A 15722-nucleotide genomic window follows, 5' to 3' on the forward strand; every position below is an offset into this window, starting at 1 on the left:
TGGACACAAGACTCCAGCTGTGGCCTCAGCAGGGCAGAGCAGAGGGGCAGGAGAACCTCTCTGCCCCACTCCCCACAGCCCTTCTCATGCAGCCCAGGCTGCCAGGAAGGTCAATTCTTGCCCAGCAGGGCACACTGCTGGCTCAGGGGCATCCCTCTGGCCACCTTTGCCCTGCCCTGCTCTCCAGCAGCTCAGTCCCCAACCTCTTCTGCTCCATGTGGTTGTCATTCCCCAGCTGCCAGACTCTGCCCTGCCCTTGTTGGATTCCATTCCCTTTCTCCCCCCAGCTCTGCAGCCTGTCCTGGCCGAATGGCAGCACAGCCTGAGGGCTGTCACCACTGCTCCCAGTTTGGTGTCACCAGCAAACTGCCTGGCAGTGCCCTCAGCCAAGTCTCTGACGAAGATCCTGCACAGCTCTGCTCCCAGCACCAACCCCTGAGGGCCCCCACTGGATCCAGCCTCCTCCCCCCCCCGCCCTCTCCCCTCCAGCCCCGCCCTCTCCCCTCCCCTTCGCTCACAACCTGCCCCGCGCCCCCCGTCCCCATTCGCCCGCCGCCGCCCCGCCCCTTTTCCGCCCCCTCGGCCAATGGGCGGCGACTTCCGGCGGAAGCGCTGGGGGCAGTGCGACGTGTGCGCGGAGCCGGGCCCGGCGCCGCCGCCGCCATGCTCGACTTCTTCACTATCTTCAGCAAGGGCGGCCTCGTCCTCTGGTGCTTCCAGGGCGTCCGCGGGCCTGCCGCCGCCGCCACCGCGCCCGTCAATGCCCTCATCCGCTCCGTCCTCCTCCAGGTCCGGGCGGGGCGGCCGGGACCGGCGGCCTGAGGGAGGGAGGGGGGGGACACAGGCAGCCCTCCTGCCTGGGGGCTGGGGGAGGGCAGCTGGAGTCATCTGTCTGGGAGCTGGGGATGCCCCGGAACGTCTGGCGGGGGGAGGGGGCGCTTGGCATCGTCTGCTTGGGGAGGGAGGAACGGGCAGGACCATCTGGTGGGGGGATCCGGGCAGGACCATCTATCTACCTGAGGCGGGGGGCGCAGCTGGGAACATCTGTCGGGGATCGGAGGTGGTTGGAAACATTGGGAACGGGGATATTTGGGAACATCTGGCTGGGGAGAGAGAGTAGTTGGGAACATCTGGCTGGGGAGAGAGAGTAGTTGGGAACATCTGGCTGGGAACGGGGGCAGCTGGGAACATCTGGCTGGGGAGGGAGGGTAGTTGGGAACATCTGTCTGGGAACGAGGGCAGCTGGGAACATCTGGCTGGGGAGGAAGGGACAGGCCAGACTATCTGCCTGAGGTAGGGCAGGCAGCTGGGAACATCTGGCTGGGGAGGGAGGGCAGCTGGGAACATCTGGCTGGGGAGGGAGGGTAGTTGGGAACATCTGTCTGGGGAGGAAGGGACAGGCCAGACCACCTGCCTGAGGTAGGGCAGGCAGCTGGGAACATCTGGCTGGTGGGGCTGACAGGCACGCAGCTGAGGTAGGGAGGAGCAGTTGGGACCATCCCTGTGGGGCTGTGGAGCCATACCCCTGGGGGGGGGGGGGGGTGAGTGGTGAGTGGCTGGGACAGGCTGTCAGAGCTGGGGGGGCAGTTGGAGCCATCTAGGTGAGGAGGGAGCAGTCAGCACCACCTGCCTGAGGAGGAGGGGCTGGTGGGGACCACCTGCCTGGGGGGCAGAGGATGGAGAGGACCATCTGCCTGGGGGGGCAGGGAGACACCGGGGGAGGAACTGACCCGTTTTGGAGAGGCAGGATGGGAGCACCTGCCCTGTGGGGTGGGCTTGAGCTCCTCTAAGGGGTGCTGGACTGCTTTTTGGGGCAGAGGGGAGTGACTGGATGGTGGGGGGGGGGGGGATGGTTGTTGCTGCTGGCACCCCCCCTGCTGACGGCTCCTGTCCCTTAGGAGCGAGGTGGCAACAACTCCTTCACCCATGAAGCCCTCACGCTCAAGTACAAGCTGGACAACCAGTTTGAGCTGGTGTTTGTGGTGAGTGACCTCCCCCAGCCCCCCCAGGCACAGACTGGGGGAGGCTGACCCCCAGGAAGGGGCTCTCCCTGCAGGGGCTGGGTGGGAAGGAGCCTGCCAGGGGCCGACGTGGCACAGAGGCTGTGCTGCCTGCACCTGGGAGGAGGAGCAGCAGGGCCTCTGTGATCTCCAGAGGCTTTGGCTTGGCACCTTGGTTTCTCCCTAGCTGTGCCAGCAGCTCCCAGCATGGGTGAGGTGGGGCTGCCCTGCTCTTGCCAGGCTGCTGGCTCGGGAATGGCCTGGGAGGGGGCAGGGTGGTGCAGAGCTGGGCTCAGGGGCTGAGGGCTGGCCCTGGTGGAGCCAGGCTGGTGGGGTGTGGTGGGTGGGTGTCTCTTGGTGTCTCTCAGTGGTGGTAGGGACTGACTTAGCCATCTGTGGCAGGAGTAAATCTCATTAGCATCGTGGAGGTGATTGGAAAAGCTCTTGGAGCTCCTCCAGCCCAACCCTTCCCTATCTGCCAAGCCCACATCCCCCAGCCCCAGCCCTGAGGCTTTCCAGTGCCTCAGGGATGGGGATTCAGCCACCTCCCTGGGCAGCCTTTGAGAACCCTTTCAGTGAAAAAGTTGCTTCTCATGTTCCACCTGAACCTCCCCTGGGGCAGCCTGAGGCCATTGCCTCTTCTCCTGTCCCTTGTTCCCTGGGAGCAGAGCCTAAGCCCCACCTGGCTCCAGCCTCCTTGCAGGGAGCTGCAGAGAGCAAGGAGGTCTCCCTCAGCCTCCTCTCCTCCAGCCTCCCCACCCCCAGCTCCCTCAGCTGCTCCTCCCCAGCCCTCTTCTCCACACCCTTCCCCAGCTTCCTTGCCCTTCCCTGGCCCTGCTGCAGCCTCTCCAGCTCCTGCTGGCAGCCAGGAGCCCAGAGCTGAAGGCAGCACTCCAGGGCTGGCCTCAGCAGTGCCCAGCCCAGGGGCACAATCCCTGCCCTGCTCCTGCTGCCCACACCATTGCTGCTCCAGGCCAGGCTGCTGGTGGCCTTCTTGCCCAGCTGGGCACCCCCTGGCTCCTCTCCAGCTGCTGCCACCCAGCCCCCCCAGGGCCTTTCCTGCTGGGCACTTTGCAGCCCCTCTGCCCCAGCCTGGAGCCTTGCTGGGGTGGTTGTGAGCCAAGGGCAGGACCCAGCCCTTGGCCTTGTTGAACCTCACCCCCTTGGCCTTGGCTCACCCCTGCAGCCTGCCCAGGTCCCTCTGCAGAGCCTCCAACCCTCCAGCAGCTCAGCACAGCCACCCAGCTTGGTGCCCCTGCAGCCTGCCTGAGGCAGCCTCCATGCCCTCCCCCAGGCCATTGATGGAGACCTTGGGGAGCCCTGGGCCCAGCACTGAGCCCTGGGGACCCCCGCTGTGAGCAGCCCCAGTGGATCTAACTCCCTTCCCCACCATCCTCTGGGCCTGCCCAGCAGGTGGTTTTTTTCCCCACCTCCATCCCTGTGCCTTCAGGAACCATTTTCCTGCTCTCCCCTCTCTCATCTCTGAATCCACACAGCCCCAGAGATAAGGGCAGAGCCCTCCTGGCTTGGCTGCCCCCTGCCTGTGTTTGTCACTGCTGCAGCTGGGACAGGTTTGGTTCTCCTTGTGAAGAGGATTTGGAAGGGGAGTGGGGATGGAAACAGCCTGAGGGCTGCTGAGGGTAGCGAGCTGCAGGTTAGAGAGGAGGTCCTGAGCCCAGGGGCAAGCTCTTCCTCTTCCCCTGCCCCCTGCCTGGGGGGAAGCTTTTCTTCTGCCCTCTGCCCATTGGGGGGAAGCTCTTCCCCTGCCCTTTGGGGGAAGCTCTTCCCCTGGCCCCTGTCCATTGGGGGGGAAGCTCTTCCTCTGCCCTTTGGGGGGGGGAAGCTCTTCCTCTGCCCTTTGGGGGGGGGAAGCTCTTCCCCTGCCCTTTGGGGGGGGGAAGCTCTTCCCCTGCCCTTTGGGGGGGGGAAGCTCTTCCCCTGCCCTTTGGGGGGGAAGCTCTTCCTCTGTCCTTTGGGGGGAAGCTCTTCCTCTGCCCCCTGTCCTTTGGGGGGAAGGCTCTTCCTCTGTCCTTTGAGGGGAAGCTCTTCCTCTGCCTCCTGCCCTTTGGGGGGAAGGCTCTTCCTCTGTCCTTTGAGGGGAAGCTCTTCCTCTGTCTCCTGCCCTTTGGGGGGGAAGCTCTTCCTCTGCCCCCTGCCCAGTGGGGGGGAAGCTCTTCCTCTGCCCCCTGCCCATTGGGGGGAAGCTCTTCCTCTGCCCCCTGTCCTTTGGGGGGGAAGCTCTTCCTCTGCCCCCTGTCCTTTGGGGGGAAGCTCTTCCTCTGCCCTTTGGGGGGAAGCTCTTCCTCTGCCCTTTGGGGGGAAGCTCTTCCTCTTCCCCTGTCCTTTGGGGGGAAGCTCTTCCTCTTCCCCTGCCCTTTGGGGGGAAGCTCTTCCTCTTCCCCTGCCCTTTAGAGGGAAGCTCTTCCTCTGCCCTTTGGGGGGGAAGTTCTTCCTCTTCCCCTGCCCTTTAGAGGGAAGCTCTTCCTCTGCCCTTTGGGGGGGAAGTTCTTCCTCTTCCCCTGCCCTTTGGGGGGAAGCTCTTCCCCTGCCCTTTGGGGGGGAAGTTCTTCCTCTTCCCCTGCCCTTTGGGGGGAAGCTCTTCCCCTGCCCTTTGGGGGGGAAGTTCTTCCTCTTCCCCTGCCCTCTGGGGGGAAGCTCTTCCTCTTCCCCTGCCCTTTGGGGGGAAGCTCTTCCCCTGCCCTTTGGGGGGGAAGTTCTTCCTCTTCCCCTGCCCTTTGGGGGGAAGCTCTTCCCCTGCCCTTTGGGGGGAAGCTCTTCCCCTGCCCTTTGGGGGGGAAGCTCTTCCTCTTCCCCTGCCCTTTGGGGGAAAGCTCTTTCTCTGCCTCCTGTCCTTTGGGAGGGAAGCTCTTCCTCTGTCTCTGCCCTTTGGGGGGAAGCTCTTCCCCTGCCCTCTGCCCTTTGGGGGGAAGCTCTTCCTCTGCCCTTTGCGGGGGAAGCTCTTCCCCTGCCCCCTGCCCTTTGGGGGGGAAGCTCTTTCTCTGTCCCCTCCCGGGGGAAGCTTTTCCCTTCCTCACCTGCCAGGCCCTGCCATGAGAGTGCCCCCATCCTGCCCCCTCCCCATCCTGGAAGCCCCCCAGCCGCCCCCAGCTGCCCTGTGCTGCAGGTGGGCTTCCAGAAGATCCTGACGCTGACCTACGTGGACAAGCTGATCGACGACGTGCACCGGGAGTTCCGCGACAAGTACCGCACGGAGTTCCAGCAGGGGGGAGCCCTGGGGCTGCTGCAGGGCACCTTCGACTTCAAGGAGGACTTCCTGCGCCTCCTCCGGTACCGGCCCCGGCCCCGCCCCGCCCTGCCCTTCCCCCCCGGCCCGGCAGGGGGCGGAGCGGGGCCGAGGCTGAGCGCTGCTCCCCCCCCAGGGACGCGGAGGAGAGCAGCAGGGTCCGACCCCCCACGGTGATGAAGACGTTTGAGCAGTCTCTGAAGTCGCAGAAGACTGTCAAGTGTATGATAGAAACCCGAGGGGAGAAACCAAAGGAGAAGGTCAAGAGCAAGAAGAGCAAAGGCTCCAGGAAGGAGGGTGGGTGTGGGGAGGGGGCACAGGGGGTGGCCCACAGCCTGGGCTGCACCCAGGCCCTGCTCTGAGCTCAACCTGGGGCCTCCCTCTGTCAGCAGCTGAAGCTGTCTCAGCCCCTGGGAAGGGCTCTGCAGGGGAGAAGCAGCCCCCAGCAGCTGGGGAGAAGGAGGAGCTGACCAAGGATGAAATCCTGCAGAAGAACCGGGAGGAGTTCTTCAGGAGACACAAGAAGGCTGCAGAGAAGTCCAGGTGGGTGAGGAGGCCATGGCCACCCCCCTGGGCTTCAGAGCTGCTCCTCCTGCTCTGCCTCAGCCATGGCTCTCCTCCTGGTGGCCCCCAGGGAGAGGCAGACCTGCACTGTGCTTTCATAGTATCACAGCATCAGTCAGGGTTGGAAGGGACCACAAGGATCATCTAGTCCCAACCCCCCTGCCATGGGCAGGGACACCCCACACTAGATCAGCCTGGCCAGAGCCTCAGCCAGCCTGTCCTTAAACACCTCCAGGGACAGGGCCCCAACCACCTCCCTGCACAACCCATTCCAGGGCTTCATCACTCTCATGGGGAAGAACTTCCTCCTCCCCTCCAGCCTCAATCTCCCCACCTCCAGCTTCATTCCATTCCCCCTAGTCCTAGCACTGCCTGAGATCCTGAGCAGTCCCTCCCCAGCCTTCCTGGAGCCCCCTGCAGATCCTGGAAGGCCACAATGAGGTCACCTGGGAGCCTTCTCTTCTGCAGACTGAACAGCCCCAACTCCTTCAGTCTGTCCTCACAGCAGAGCAGCTCCAGCCCTCTGCTCATCCTCCTGGCCCTGCTCTGGACACCTTCCAGCCCCTCCAGATCCCTCTTTGCCTTTGCTTATTGCCTTGTGTGCTGGGAAGAAGGCCCTGGAGGGGAACGAGAGCTGATCCCTGCCCTGGGAGACCCAGAAACCCAGCTTGGGCCTTTGGAGAGTCCAGATCTGCTTTTGAGACAAGCCCAGCAGGGTGGGGGCTGCAAAAATCACCCAGCCCAACCCCACTGCCCCAGCAGGGCACCCCCAGCAGCTTGCCCAGGGGCACAGTGCCCAGGGGGGGTTGGAAGCTCTCCACACCAGGACACTCCACAACCTCTCTGGGCAGCCTGCTCCAGGCCTCCAGCACCCTCCCAACAAACAACTTTCTCCTCCTCTTCCCCTCCAACCTCCTGGCCTCCACTCTCTGCCCACTGCCCCTTGGCCTGGCCCTGGCCACCACTCAGCAGAGCCTGGCCCCAGCCTCTTGCCCCCCAGGGGCCCTTCAGCTCTTGCTGAGCATTGCTGAGCATTGCTCTGGGGCTGCTCTTCTGCAGGCTCTCAGCCCCAGGCCTCTCAGCCTCTGCTCCTGCCAGAGCTGCTCCAGGCCCCTCAGCAGCCTCCCAGCCTCCCCTGCACTCTCTCCAGCACTTCTCTGGCCCTCTGCAGCTGGGCAGCACACAACTGCCCCCAGGGCTCCAGAGGTGGCCTCAGCAGGGCAGGCCAGAGGGGCAGCACAACCTCCCTTGCCCTGCTGCTGCCCACACTCTTCTCCATGCCCCCAGCACAGCCTTGGCCTTCTTGGCCCCCAGGCCACCTTGCTGCTGCTGGGCAACTCCTTGTCCCCCAGCACTCCCAGCTGCTTCTGCTTGGAGCTGCTTGCCAGCAGCTTCCCCCTGCCCTGTGCCCTGTGCAGCTGCTGCCCCTGCCCTTGCCCTGCTTCACCTTCAGGAGGTTGCTCTCCCCCAGCTCTCCAGGCTGCCAAGGGACACCAACACCTGGCTTTAGGGAAGGCTCCAAGCTCAGAGCAGTGAACCCTGCAGGCAGACTCAGCTCTCACCACCACCTCAGTGTCTGCCCCCTGCAGCTGTCTGTGCTGCTCACTGCCAGCTGCCAAGGGGCTGTGGCTATGGCTGTGGCTTCCCTGCACTGAGCAGGGCCTGCCCCTGCTCTTCTGTTTCAGCAAATCTCCCAAGCCTGAGGCCCAGAAGGAGAAGGGGAAGAAGCCCAGGGTGTGGGACCTGGGCAACTCCAATGCCAAAGTTCTGGATTACAGCAACTCCGCCACCAACGGCAGCGCCGAGGCCGCGCCGGCCGAGGAGTTCGACCGCGCCACCGTGAGTGGGGAGCCCAGGGCCGCCTGGGCCCTTCCCTCTGGCAGCAGCTGGGCAGGGCCTGGCCTCCACAGCTGGCTGAGGTGGTGCCAGGCAGTGGCCTGTGCAGAATGCTTTCTCCAGCTGACTCCCAGGCTGTGACTTTTTGCCCCCTCCAGGCGCTGGGGGATCAGAACCGGGAGCCCGGCCGCCTCCGCGACCTGGAGTATGAGAGCGAGGACGAAGCTGAGGAGGAGAAGGTCACTCAGAACCCTTCCAAGCCCAGGTGAGAGGCTCCTGCAGCTCCTTCATGTCCCTCCTGGGGCTCTCCTTCCAGTCTCACCAGTAACGTGGCTGGGACAGACTGGGCTCGTGGTGGGCTCTGACTGCCTCTGGCTTCTCCTGCCTGAAGGTAGCTGCTCTGCTTCTCCACAGCACCAAGAAGGGAGGGGGCCTGGGGGGCATGTTTGGCATGCTGAAGGGCCTGGTGGGCTCCAAGAGCTTGACTAGGGAGGACATGGACCCCGTTCTGGAGAAGATGAAGGATCACTTGATTGGTAGGTCTGGCTCTGCTCTGAGCTGCTTGGCTTGAGGGGGCTCCTTGAGCAGGGCCTGGGGTAGGGGTGGCAGCTGGGGGGGGGGGGCAGTGGCAGGTGGGTTGGCAGCCGAGGGGTTGGGGGGCAGTGGCAGTTGGGGGGGCAGCTGGGGGGGTGGGATGGCAATGGCGGTTGGGGGTGGCAGCGGAAAGTGGGAGGGCAGCCAGGGGCTGGGGGGGCAGCAGTGGTTGGGGGGACAGTAGCAGTGAGAGGGGGCAGCTGGGGGGTGGAGGGGCAGCGGCGGTTGGGGGTGGGAGAGCACAGCCAGGGGGTCGGGGGGCAGCCGTGGTTGGGGGTGGGAGAGCACAGCCAGGGGGTCGGGGGGCAGCCGTGGTTGGGGGTGGGAGAGCACAGCCAGGGGGTCGGGGGGCAGCTGTGGTCGGGGGTGGGAGAGCACAGCCAGGGGGTCGGGGGGCAGCCGTGGTTCGAGCTGTTCTTGCCCAGAGGAGCTGTGTTGGGTTCCTGTCTCAGCTCTGGGCTCAGCCATCCACATGGGGCCGAGGGCCTGGTCGGGCAGGGGTCCTGCACAGTGACTGCTCCCTGCCTGGGTGCTGCTGGGTAACCCCTGCCCCCCTGCCCCCCAAAGCCAAGAACGTGGCAGCGGAGATCGCGCTGCAGCTCTGCGAGTCGGTGGCCAAGAAGCTGGAGGGGAAGGTCATGGGAACCTTCACCAGTAAGTGCCCTCCCCCCGCCCCCCTGCCTGCGGCCCGGGCTGCCAGGGCACCCCCCAAGTGCTTCCCTCTGCTCCTCCCCAGCGGTGACCTCGACGGTGAAGCAGGCCCTGCAGGAGGCGCTGGTGCAGATCCTGCAGCCGCAGCGCCGCGTGGACGTGCTGCGCGACGTGCTGGAGGCGCAGCGCCACCGCCGCCCCTACGTCGTCACCTTCTGCGGCGTCAACGGCGTCGGCAAGTCCACCAACCTGGCCAAGGTCCGGCACCGGCCCCCGCCCGGGGCTGCCCAGGGCTTGGGGCATAGCACTGGGGGGGAGGGAAGCAGAACTGGAGGTGGGGAGGTGCAGATTGGAGCCCACAGCAGCCTCCTGGCCAAGCTGTCAGCCCCTGGCCTGCATGGGAGCACACTGCGATGGGTTAGGAACTGGCTGGAGGCTGAGCCCAGAGAGTGGTGGTGAATGGTGCCACAGCCAGCTGGCAGCCAGGCACCAGTGCTGTGCCCCAGGGAGCAGTGCTGGGCCCTGTGCTCTTTAACATCTTCATTGATGATCTGGAGGAGGGCATTGAGTCCATCAGCAGTGAATGTGCAGCTGACACCAAGCTGGGGGCAGGAGTTGAGCTGCTGCAGGGCAGAGAGGCTCTGCAGAGGGACCTGGCCAGGCTGGACAGATGGGCAGAGGCCAAGGGCAGGAGATTGAACACATCCAAGTGCCAGGGGCTGCACATTGGCCACAGCAACCCCAGGCAGTGCTACAGGCTGGGGGCAGAGTGGCTGAGAGCAGCCAGGCAGAGAGAGACCTGGTGGTGCTGGTTGATGGTAGGCTGAACATGAGCCTGCAGTGTGCCCAGGCAGCCAGGAGGGCCAAGGGCATCCTGGCCTGCATCAGGCAGAGTGTGGCCAGCAGGAGCAGGGAGGTCATTCTGCCCCTGGACACTGCACTGCTTAGGCCACACCTTGAGCCCTGTGTCCAGCTCTGGGCTCCTCAGGTTAGGAAGGAGGTTGAGCTGCTGGAAGGTGTCCAGAGAAGGGCAAGGAGGCTGGGGAGGGGTCTGGAGCACAGCCCTGTGAGGAGAGGCTGAGGGAGCTGGGGTTGCTTAGCCTGGAGAAGAGGAGGCTCAGGGGAGACCTTCTTGCTCTCTGCAACTCCCTGAAGGGAGGTTGGAGCCTGCTGGGGGTTGGGCTCTTCTGCCAGGCAGGCACCCAGCACCAGAACAAGAGGACACAGTCTCAAGCTGTGGCAGGGGAGGTTCAGGCTGGAGGTTAGGAAGAAGTTCTACACAGACAGAGAGATTGTCCATTGGGATGTGCTGCCCAGGGAGGGGATGGGGTCTGTGTCTCTGGAGGTGTTTAAGCAAAGCCTGGGTGAGGCACTCAGTGCCATGCTTTGATGTTTGGTTAGGGTTGGCTCATTGGTTGGACTTGGTGATCTTGGAGGTCTCTTCCAGCCTGGTTGATTCTGTGAAGGTTGTGAGAGACTGGCCCAGGCTGCCCAGGGAGGTGGTGGAGTCCCCATCCCTGGAGGTGCTTCAAAGCCAAACTGAGAGCTGTGTGCAGGAGGGGTTAGGGGATGGTTGGACTCAGTGATCCTGAGGCCTCTTCCCAGCAGCTGATTCTGTGATCTGCAGGAGAGCCCAAAGGCAGCAAACATGTTCTGGGTTGGATCCATGGGGGATGGAAGTGGGGAGATTGAGGTTGGCTGTGAGGAAGTTGTTGCCCAGGAGGGTGGTGAGAGCCTGGCCCAGGCTGCCCAGGGAGGTGGTGGAAGCCTCCTGCCTGGAGGTGTTTGCAGCCAGGCTGGAGGTGGCTGTGAGCAACCTGCTGTGGTGTGAGGTGTCCCTGCCCATGGCAGGGGGTTGGGGCTGGCTGAGCCTCGAGGTCCCTTCCAGCCCTGGCAGTTCCCTGCTCTCCCTGGCCGCTGCAGATCTCCTTCTGGCTGATCGAGAACGGCTTCAGTGTGCTGATCGCAGCCTGCGACACCTTCCGGGCGGGGGCGGTGGAGCAGCTGCGCACACACACGCGGCGCCTGCTGGCCCTGCACCCCCCGCAGAGCCACGGCGGCAGGACCATGGTGCAGCTCTACGAGAAGGGCTACGGCAAGGACGCCGCCGGCATCGCCATGGAGGCCATCGCCTACGGTGGGTGGGGGCCGGGCCGGCAGCAGGGGGGCTGGGCCGGCCGGGGGGAGCTGCTTGCCTCATGCTGCCTCTGTGTGTCAGTACCTACAGGGTGAGTGCCCAGGGGCTGGAGCCAGGCTCTGCTGGGTGCTGCCTTCAGTTTTGGGCTCTCCAGTTTAAGAGGGACAGGGAGAGAGTCCAGTGGAAGGCTACAAGGATGAGTAGGTGAGGAGAGGCTGAGGGACCTGGGGCTGTTCAGGCTGCAGAGGAGAAGGCTGAGAGGGATCTGAGCAATGTCTCTCAAGAGCTGAGGGCTGGGGGTCAGGAGGGAGGGGACAGGGCCAGGCTCTGCTCAGCTGCACCCTGCCATAGGCCAAGGAGCAAGGGATGGAAAGTGCAGCCCAGGAGGTTGCAGCTCAGCAGGAGGAGGAACTTCTGCCCTGGGAGGCTCCCAGAGGCCTGGAGCAGGCTGCCCAGAGAGGTTGTGGAGTCTCCTTCCCTGGAGCCTTCCCAGCCCTGTCTGGATGTGTTCTGTGTGACCTGAGCTGGACTCTGTGCTCCTGCTCTGGCAGGGGGTTGGACTGGAAGATCCCTTTGGGTCCCTTCCAGCCTCTGCCATCCTCTGGTCCAATGCCAGCAGAAGGGGCAGTGGTGGAAGCTGAGGCAGAGGAAGTGCCATGGAAACAGGAGGAAGAATGATTTCCCTGTGAGGGTGACAGAGGCCTGGAGCAGGCTGCCTGGGGGGGCTGTGGAGTTGTCTATGGAGATACTCAAGCTGCACCTGGCTGTGTTCCTGTGTGACCTGCTGAGGCAGGGGTTGGGTTGGCCTGGATGAGCTCTCGGGGTCCCTTCCAGCCCCTGACACTCTGTGCCCCTGTGCCTGCCCAGCTCGCAACCAGGGCTTCGAGGTGGTGCTGGTGGACACCGCTGGCCGCATGCAGGACAACGCTCCCCTGATGGCCGCGCTGGCCAAGCTCATCGCTGTCAACGCCCCGGACCTGGTGCTCTTCGTGGGGGAAGCGCTGGTGGGCAACGAGGCTGTGGATCAGCTGGTGAGCACCCAGCCCCTGGGGCATGGAGGGTATGGGGAGGGGGAGCCTCAGTCCTGTTGGGTTTGTGGGCAGGTTCCAGCTTCTGGGATCCCCCCTGCAGGGCTGGGGCAGCTCTGGAGCCCTCAGCACAGCACAGGCAGGGAGCTGGGGCAGTAGGGCCAGAGGAGGCCACAGCAGTGCTGGCAGGGCTGGAAGCCCTCTGCTGGGAGCCAGGCTGAGAGAGTTGGCCTTGGGCAGCCTGCAGAGGAGAAGGCTCCAGGGACACCTTCTGCTGGCCTCCCAGCACCTGAAGCAAGCTGGGGCCAGAGCTTGGAGCAGGGCCTGTTGGGCCAGGCCAAGGGGGGATGGTTTGGGAGGCAAAGAGGGAGACTAAGAGTGGAGTTGGCCTTGGGCAGCCTGCAGAAGAGAAGGCTCCAGGGACACCTTGCAGGGTCTGAAGGAGACTCCAGGAGAGCTGGGGAGGGACTTCTGACAAAGGCATGGAGTGACAGCCCAGGGCTGGTGGCTTCAAAGTGGAAGCAGCTGGATTGAGAATTGAGCATTAGGAAGAATTTCTTCCCCCCAGGGGTGCTGAGACACTGGAAGAGGTTGCCCAGGGATGGTGTGGAGGCTCCAAGTCGAGGTGCTCAAGGCCAGGCTGGATGAGGCCCTGAGCAACCTGGGCCGGTGGGAGGTGTCCCTGCCCATGGCAGGGGCTTGGAACTGGGTGGGCCTTGAGGTCCCTTCCGACCCAACCCCTTCCGTGGTTGTACATCTGGCCAGTGGCAGCACCACAGCCGCCTCTGGGATCCCTCTGGGATCTGTTGTCTCCCGCAGGTGAAGTTCAACAAGGCCTTGGCTGACCACTCCATGGCCCAGACCCCGCGGCTCATCGACGGCATCGTCCTCACCAAGTTCGACACCATCGACGACAAGGTGAGGAGCGCCGGGGGGAGCCTGCTGGGGAGGGCGAGGGCAGCTCCCGGGGCTGGGGCAGTTCTGTGCCCAGCCTGGGGCGCTGCTGTGCCCGGCCTGGGGCGCTGCTGTGCCATCCCAGCTGCTTTCCCCTCGGGTGGGAGCCATTTAAAGCAGAGCAGCTCCCAAAAGCAGCAGCAGGAGGGATGTCAGAGGAGGTTCTTGAGGAGTCTCCTGGGGGCCATGTGGTGGGGGGGGGGGCAGTGTGGCTGGAGGGTCCGTGTGCCTGAGGGGGTGTCCATGTGCCTGGGGGGTGTCCGTGTGTCTGAGGGGGTCCGTGTGGCTGGGGGTGTCCATGTGTTTGAGGGGGTCCGTGTGTCTGAGGGGGTTCCATGTGGCTGGGGGGACAGTGTGGCTGGGGGGGGGGGTCCATGTGTCTGAGGGGGTCCGTGTGGCTGGGGGGACAGTGTGGCTGGGGGGGGTCTATGTGTCTGGGGGATGTCCGTGTGTCTGAGGGTGTCCATGTGGCTGGGGGGTGTCTATCTGTCTGAGGGGGGTCCATGTGGCTGGGGGGGGGGACAGTGTGGCTGGGGGGGGGTCCATGTGTCTGGGGGATGTCCATGCAGCTGGGGCTGTCCATGTGTCTGAGGGGCTCTGTGTGGCTGGGGGCTGTCCATCTGTCTGGGCTGTCCATCTGTCTGAGGGGGTCCTTGTGTCTGGGGGTGTCCATCTGTCTGGGGCTGTCCCTCTGTCTGGGGTGTCCATGTGTCTGAGGGGTCCGCGTGCCCCCCGTGCAGGTGGGTGCTGCCATCTCCATGACCTACATCACGAGCAAGCCGATCGTCTTCGTGGGCACCGGGCAGACCTACTGCGACCTGCGCAGCCTGAACGCCAAGGCCGTGGTGGCAGCGCTGATGAAGGCCTAGAGCCCCCCGGCAGGAGCTGCTTCCCCCAGCCCCACCTCCTCCCTCCTGGGCGGTGCAGCGCGGGGTGGGGGAGCCGCAGCGGCCAGGGGGCTTTGCTGGGGAGCAGGTTGTGCTCTCCAGGAGCAAGCTCCTGCCCTGGGTTCCTCCACCCTGGCTGAGGTGACGCCGGCTCCCCCCCGGGGAGGCTGAGCCCAGAGCTTTGTCTTGTTCCTGCTGCACGGGGGGGTGGGCAGAGCAGGCACCTGCTGCCCTTGGCGGGGGGCTTGGAGGCAGTTCTGAGCTGCTTTGAAGGTCTGAGATCAGGGCAGGGGGGAGCAGGGGCAGCGCTGCTGGCAGGCAGCCTTGGCTCTGCCTGCACAAACTGCTGCTGGGGGCAGCTCCACCCACGCTGAGAAACCAAAACTGGGAGCTGCTCTCTTGCCTTAAGGTCCCTGCTGGTCACCACTGGGGCTCTGGAGCGGCGTTGGGGCAGGAGCTGCAGAGCTGCAGCTGCCTGCTCTGCAGCAAGGCAGGGTCCTGCTGCCTGCTGGCCTCAGCTTTACCTCCTGGCAGAGCAGGAGCCAAACCCTCTCGATGCTGGAAGCTGCTGGTGGCTGCTTGCTGCTTTCCTGCAACCTTTCTCCCCCCTCCACCAACCTTCTCGAGTGCCTCTTGAGCCCAGCCTGAAGTGCTCCACGGGACAACACCAAGCTCTGTGCCCTGGCTTGTAGCTGTGTGCTGCAGTGCAATAACCCCAACCCCCCCCTGCTGTCTGCTCCAGACCTAATTTATACCCAAATAAACCTGGGAATTTGTGCTCTGTGTGCTGCTGCTGCCCTTGGAATGGGGGTGGGAAGGGAGCCCTGGAGCTCATCCAGTGAAAGGACTGGGTCCAGTCCAAGGAGCCACTGGCCACCACTCAGCAGAGCCTGGCCCCAGCCTCTTGCCCCCCAGGGGCCCTTCAGCTCTTGCTGAGCATTGCTGAGCATTGCTCTGGGGCTGCTCTTCTGCAGCCTCTCAGCCCCAGGCCTCTCAGCCTTTGCTCCTGCCACAGCTGCACCAGGCCCCTCAGCAGCTTCCCAGCCTCCCCTGCACTCTCTCCAGCACTTCTCTGGCCCTCTGCAGCTGGGCAGCACACAACTGCCCCCAGGGCTCCAGAGGTGGCCTCAGCAGGGCAGGCCAGAGGGGCAGCACAACCTCCCTTGCCCTGCTGCTGCCCACACTCTTCTCCATGCCCCCAGCACAGCCTTGGCCTTCTTGGCCCCCAGGCCACCTTGCTGCTGCTGGGCAACTCCTTGTCCCCCAGCACTCCCAGCTGCTTCTGCTTGGAGCTGCTGTTCCACCACATCACTCCCCTCCCTATGCTGGCGCCTGGGGTCGCCCTGTCCTGGGGGTGGGGGTGGGGGGAGTCAGGCAGCAGCAGAGGTGAGAGGGCTTTAATGCCAGGGTCCCACACAAAAGCTGTATCAAGAGAGGGTTAGAAATCTGGAGAGCTTCAGTACAAACCAGGAGGCCTGGGGGGGCTGAGCCCAAGCACAAAGTACCCAAGCAGTAGGAAGGAGAGCAGAGGAGGCTGCAGCTCCCTGAGGGACACCACCCCCTGCCACCTCCAGAAGAAGGCTGCTACATGACACCAGGTGTCCAGCCCAGGAGCTCCTGGCTCTGGCACCCTGCTCCCTGTGGCTCTGGGCTTCCACACAGGCCTGGAGCCTGCTCAGGGTGAGGTCAGTGCCAGGGAGTCCCCCGCGGTGGTGCACGGCTCCGGGGCTGAGGCCATGCTCAGGTGGTTCCTCCTGGGGGGAAGCAGAGGCCGTGGGCAGGCACTGCAGGGCCCTGGGCACTGACTCCTGGCATCTCCCCAGGCTC

At 64.5% G+C, this 15722-nt stretch overlaps 1 protein-coding gene across 2 annotated transcripts; it reads left to right on the forward strand.

Moving 5' to 3' along the window:
* Positions 1-601: 601 nt before the first annotated feature.
* Positions 602-14672, forward strand: SRPRA (SRP receptor subunit alpha). 2 transcript variants are annotated; one of them, XM_068167289.1, is made up of 14 exons: positions 602-789; positions 1899-1982; positions 5125-5288; positions 5381-5541; positions 5634-5787; positions 7494-7647; positions 7803-7909; positions 8059-8180; positions 8806-8892; positions 8975-9147; positions 10813-11026; positions 11894-12057; positions 12874-12972; positions 13749-14672. In XM_068167289.1, exons 1-14 carry the CDS (start codon positions 664-666, stop codon positions 13875-13877), a joined length of 1938 nt encoding a protein of 645 aa, XP_068023390.1. In that variant the 5' UTR covers positions 602-663; the 3' UTR covers positions 13878-14672. The 2 variants fall into 2 exon arrangements, with proteins under 2 accessions (XP_068023390.1, XP_068023391.1); XM_068167290.1 differs by having other exon boundaries at positions 5637-5787.
* Positions 14673-15722: the final 1050 nt, after the last annotated feature.

Source organism: Melanerpes formicivorus, unplaced genomic scaffold, assembly GCF_026170545.1.
Source record: "Melanerpes formicivorus ecotype bairdi unplaced genomic scaffold, bMelFor1.0.p_v2 SCAF_114, whole genome shotgun sequence".
NCBI lineage: Eukaryota > Metazoa > Chordata > Aves > Piciformes > Picidae > Melanerpes > Melanerpes formicivorus.

What these genes read in the sequence shown, in the direction of transcription:
- SRPRA (XM_068167289.1), top strand. Translation starts at nt 664, where the DNA reads ATGCTCGACTTCTTCACTATCTTCAGCAAGGGCGGCCTCGTCCTCTGG. An exon ending in AGGAGTTCGACCGCGCCACC is followed by an intron (nt 7,648 to 7,802) that starts GTGAGTGGGGAG and finishes TGCCCCCTCCAG; the next exon opens with GCGCTGGGGGATCAGAACCG. An exon ending in GATGAAGGATCACTTGATTG is followed by an intron (nt 8,181 to 8,805) that starts GTAGGTCTGGCT and finishes TGCCCCCCAAAG; the next exon opens with CCAAGAACGTGGCAGCGGAG.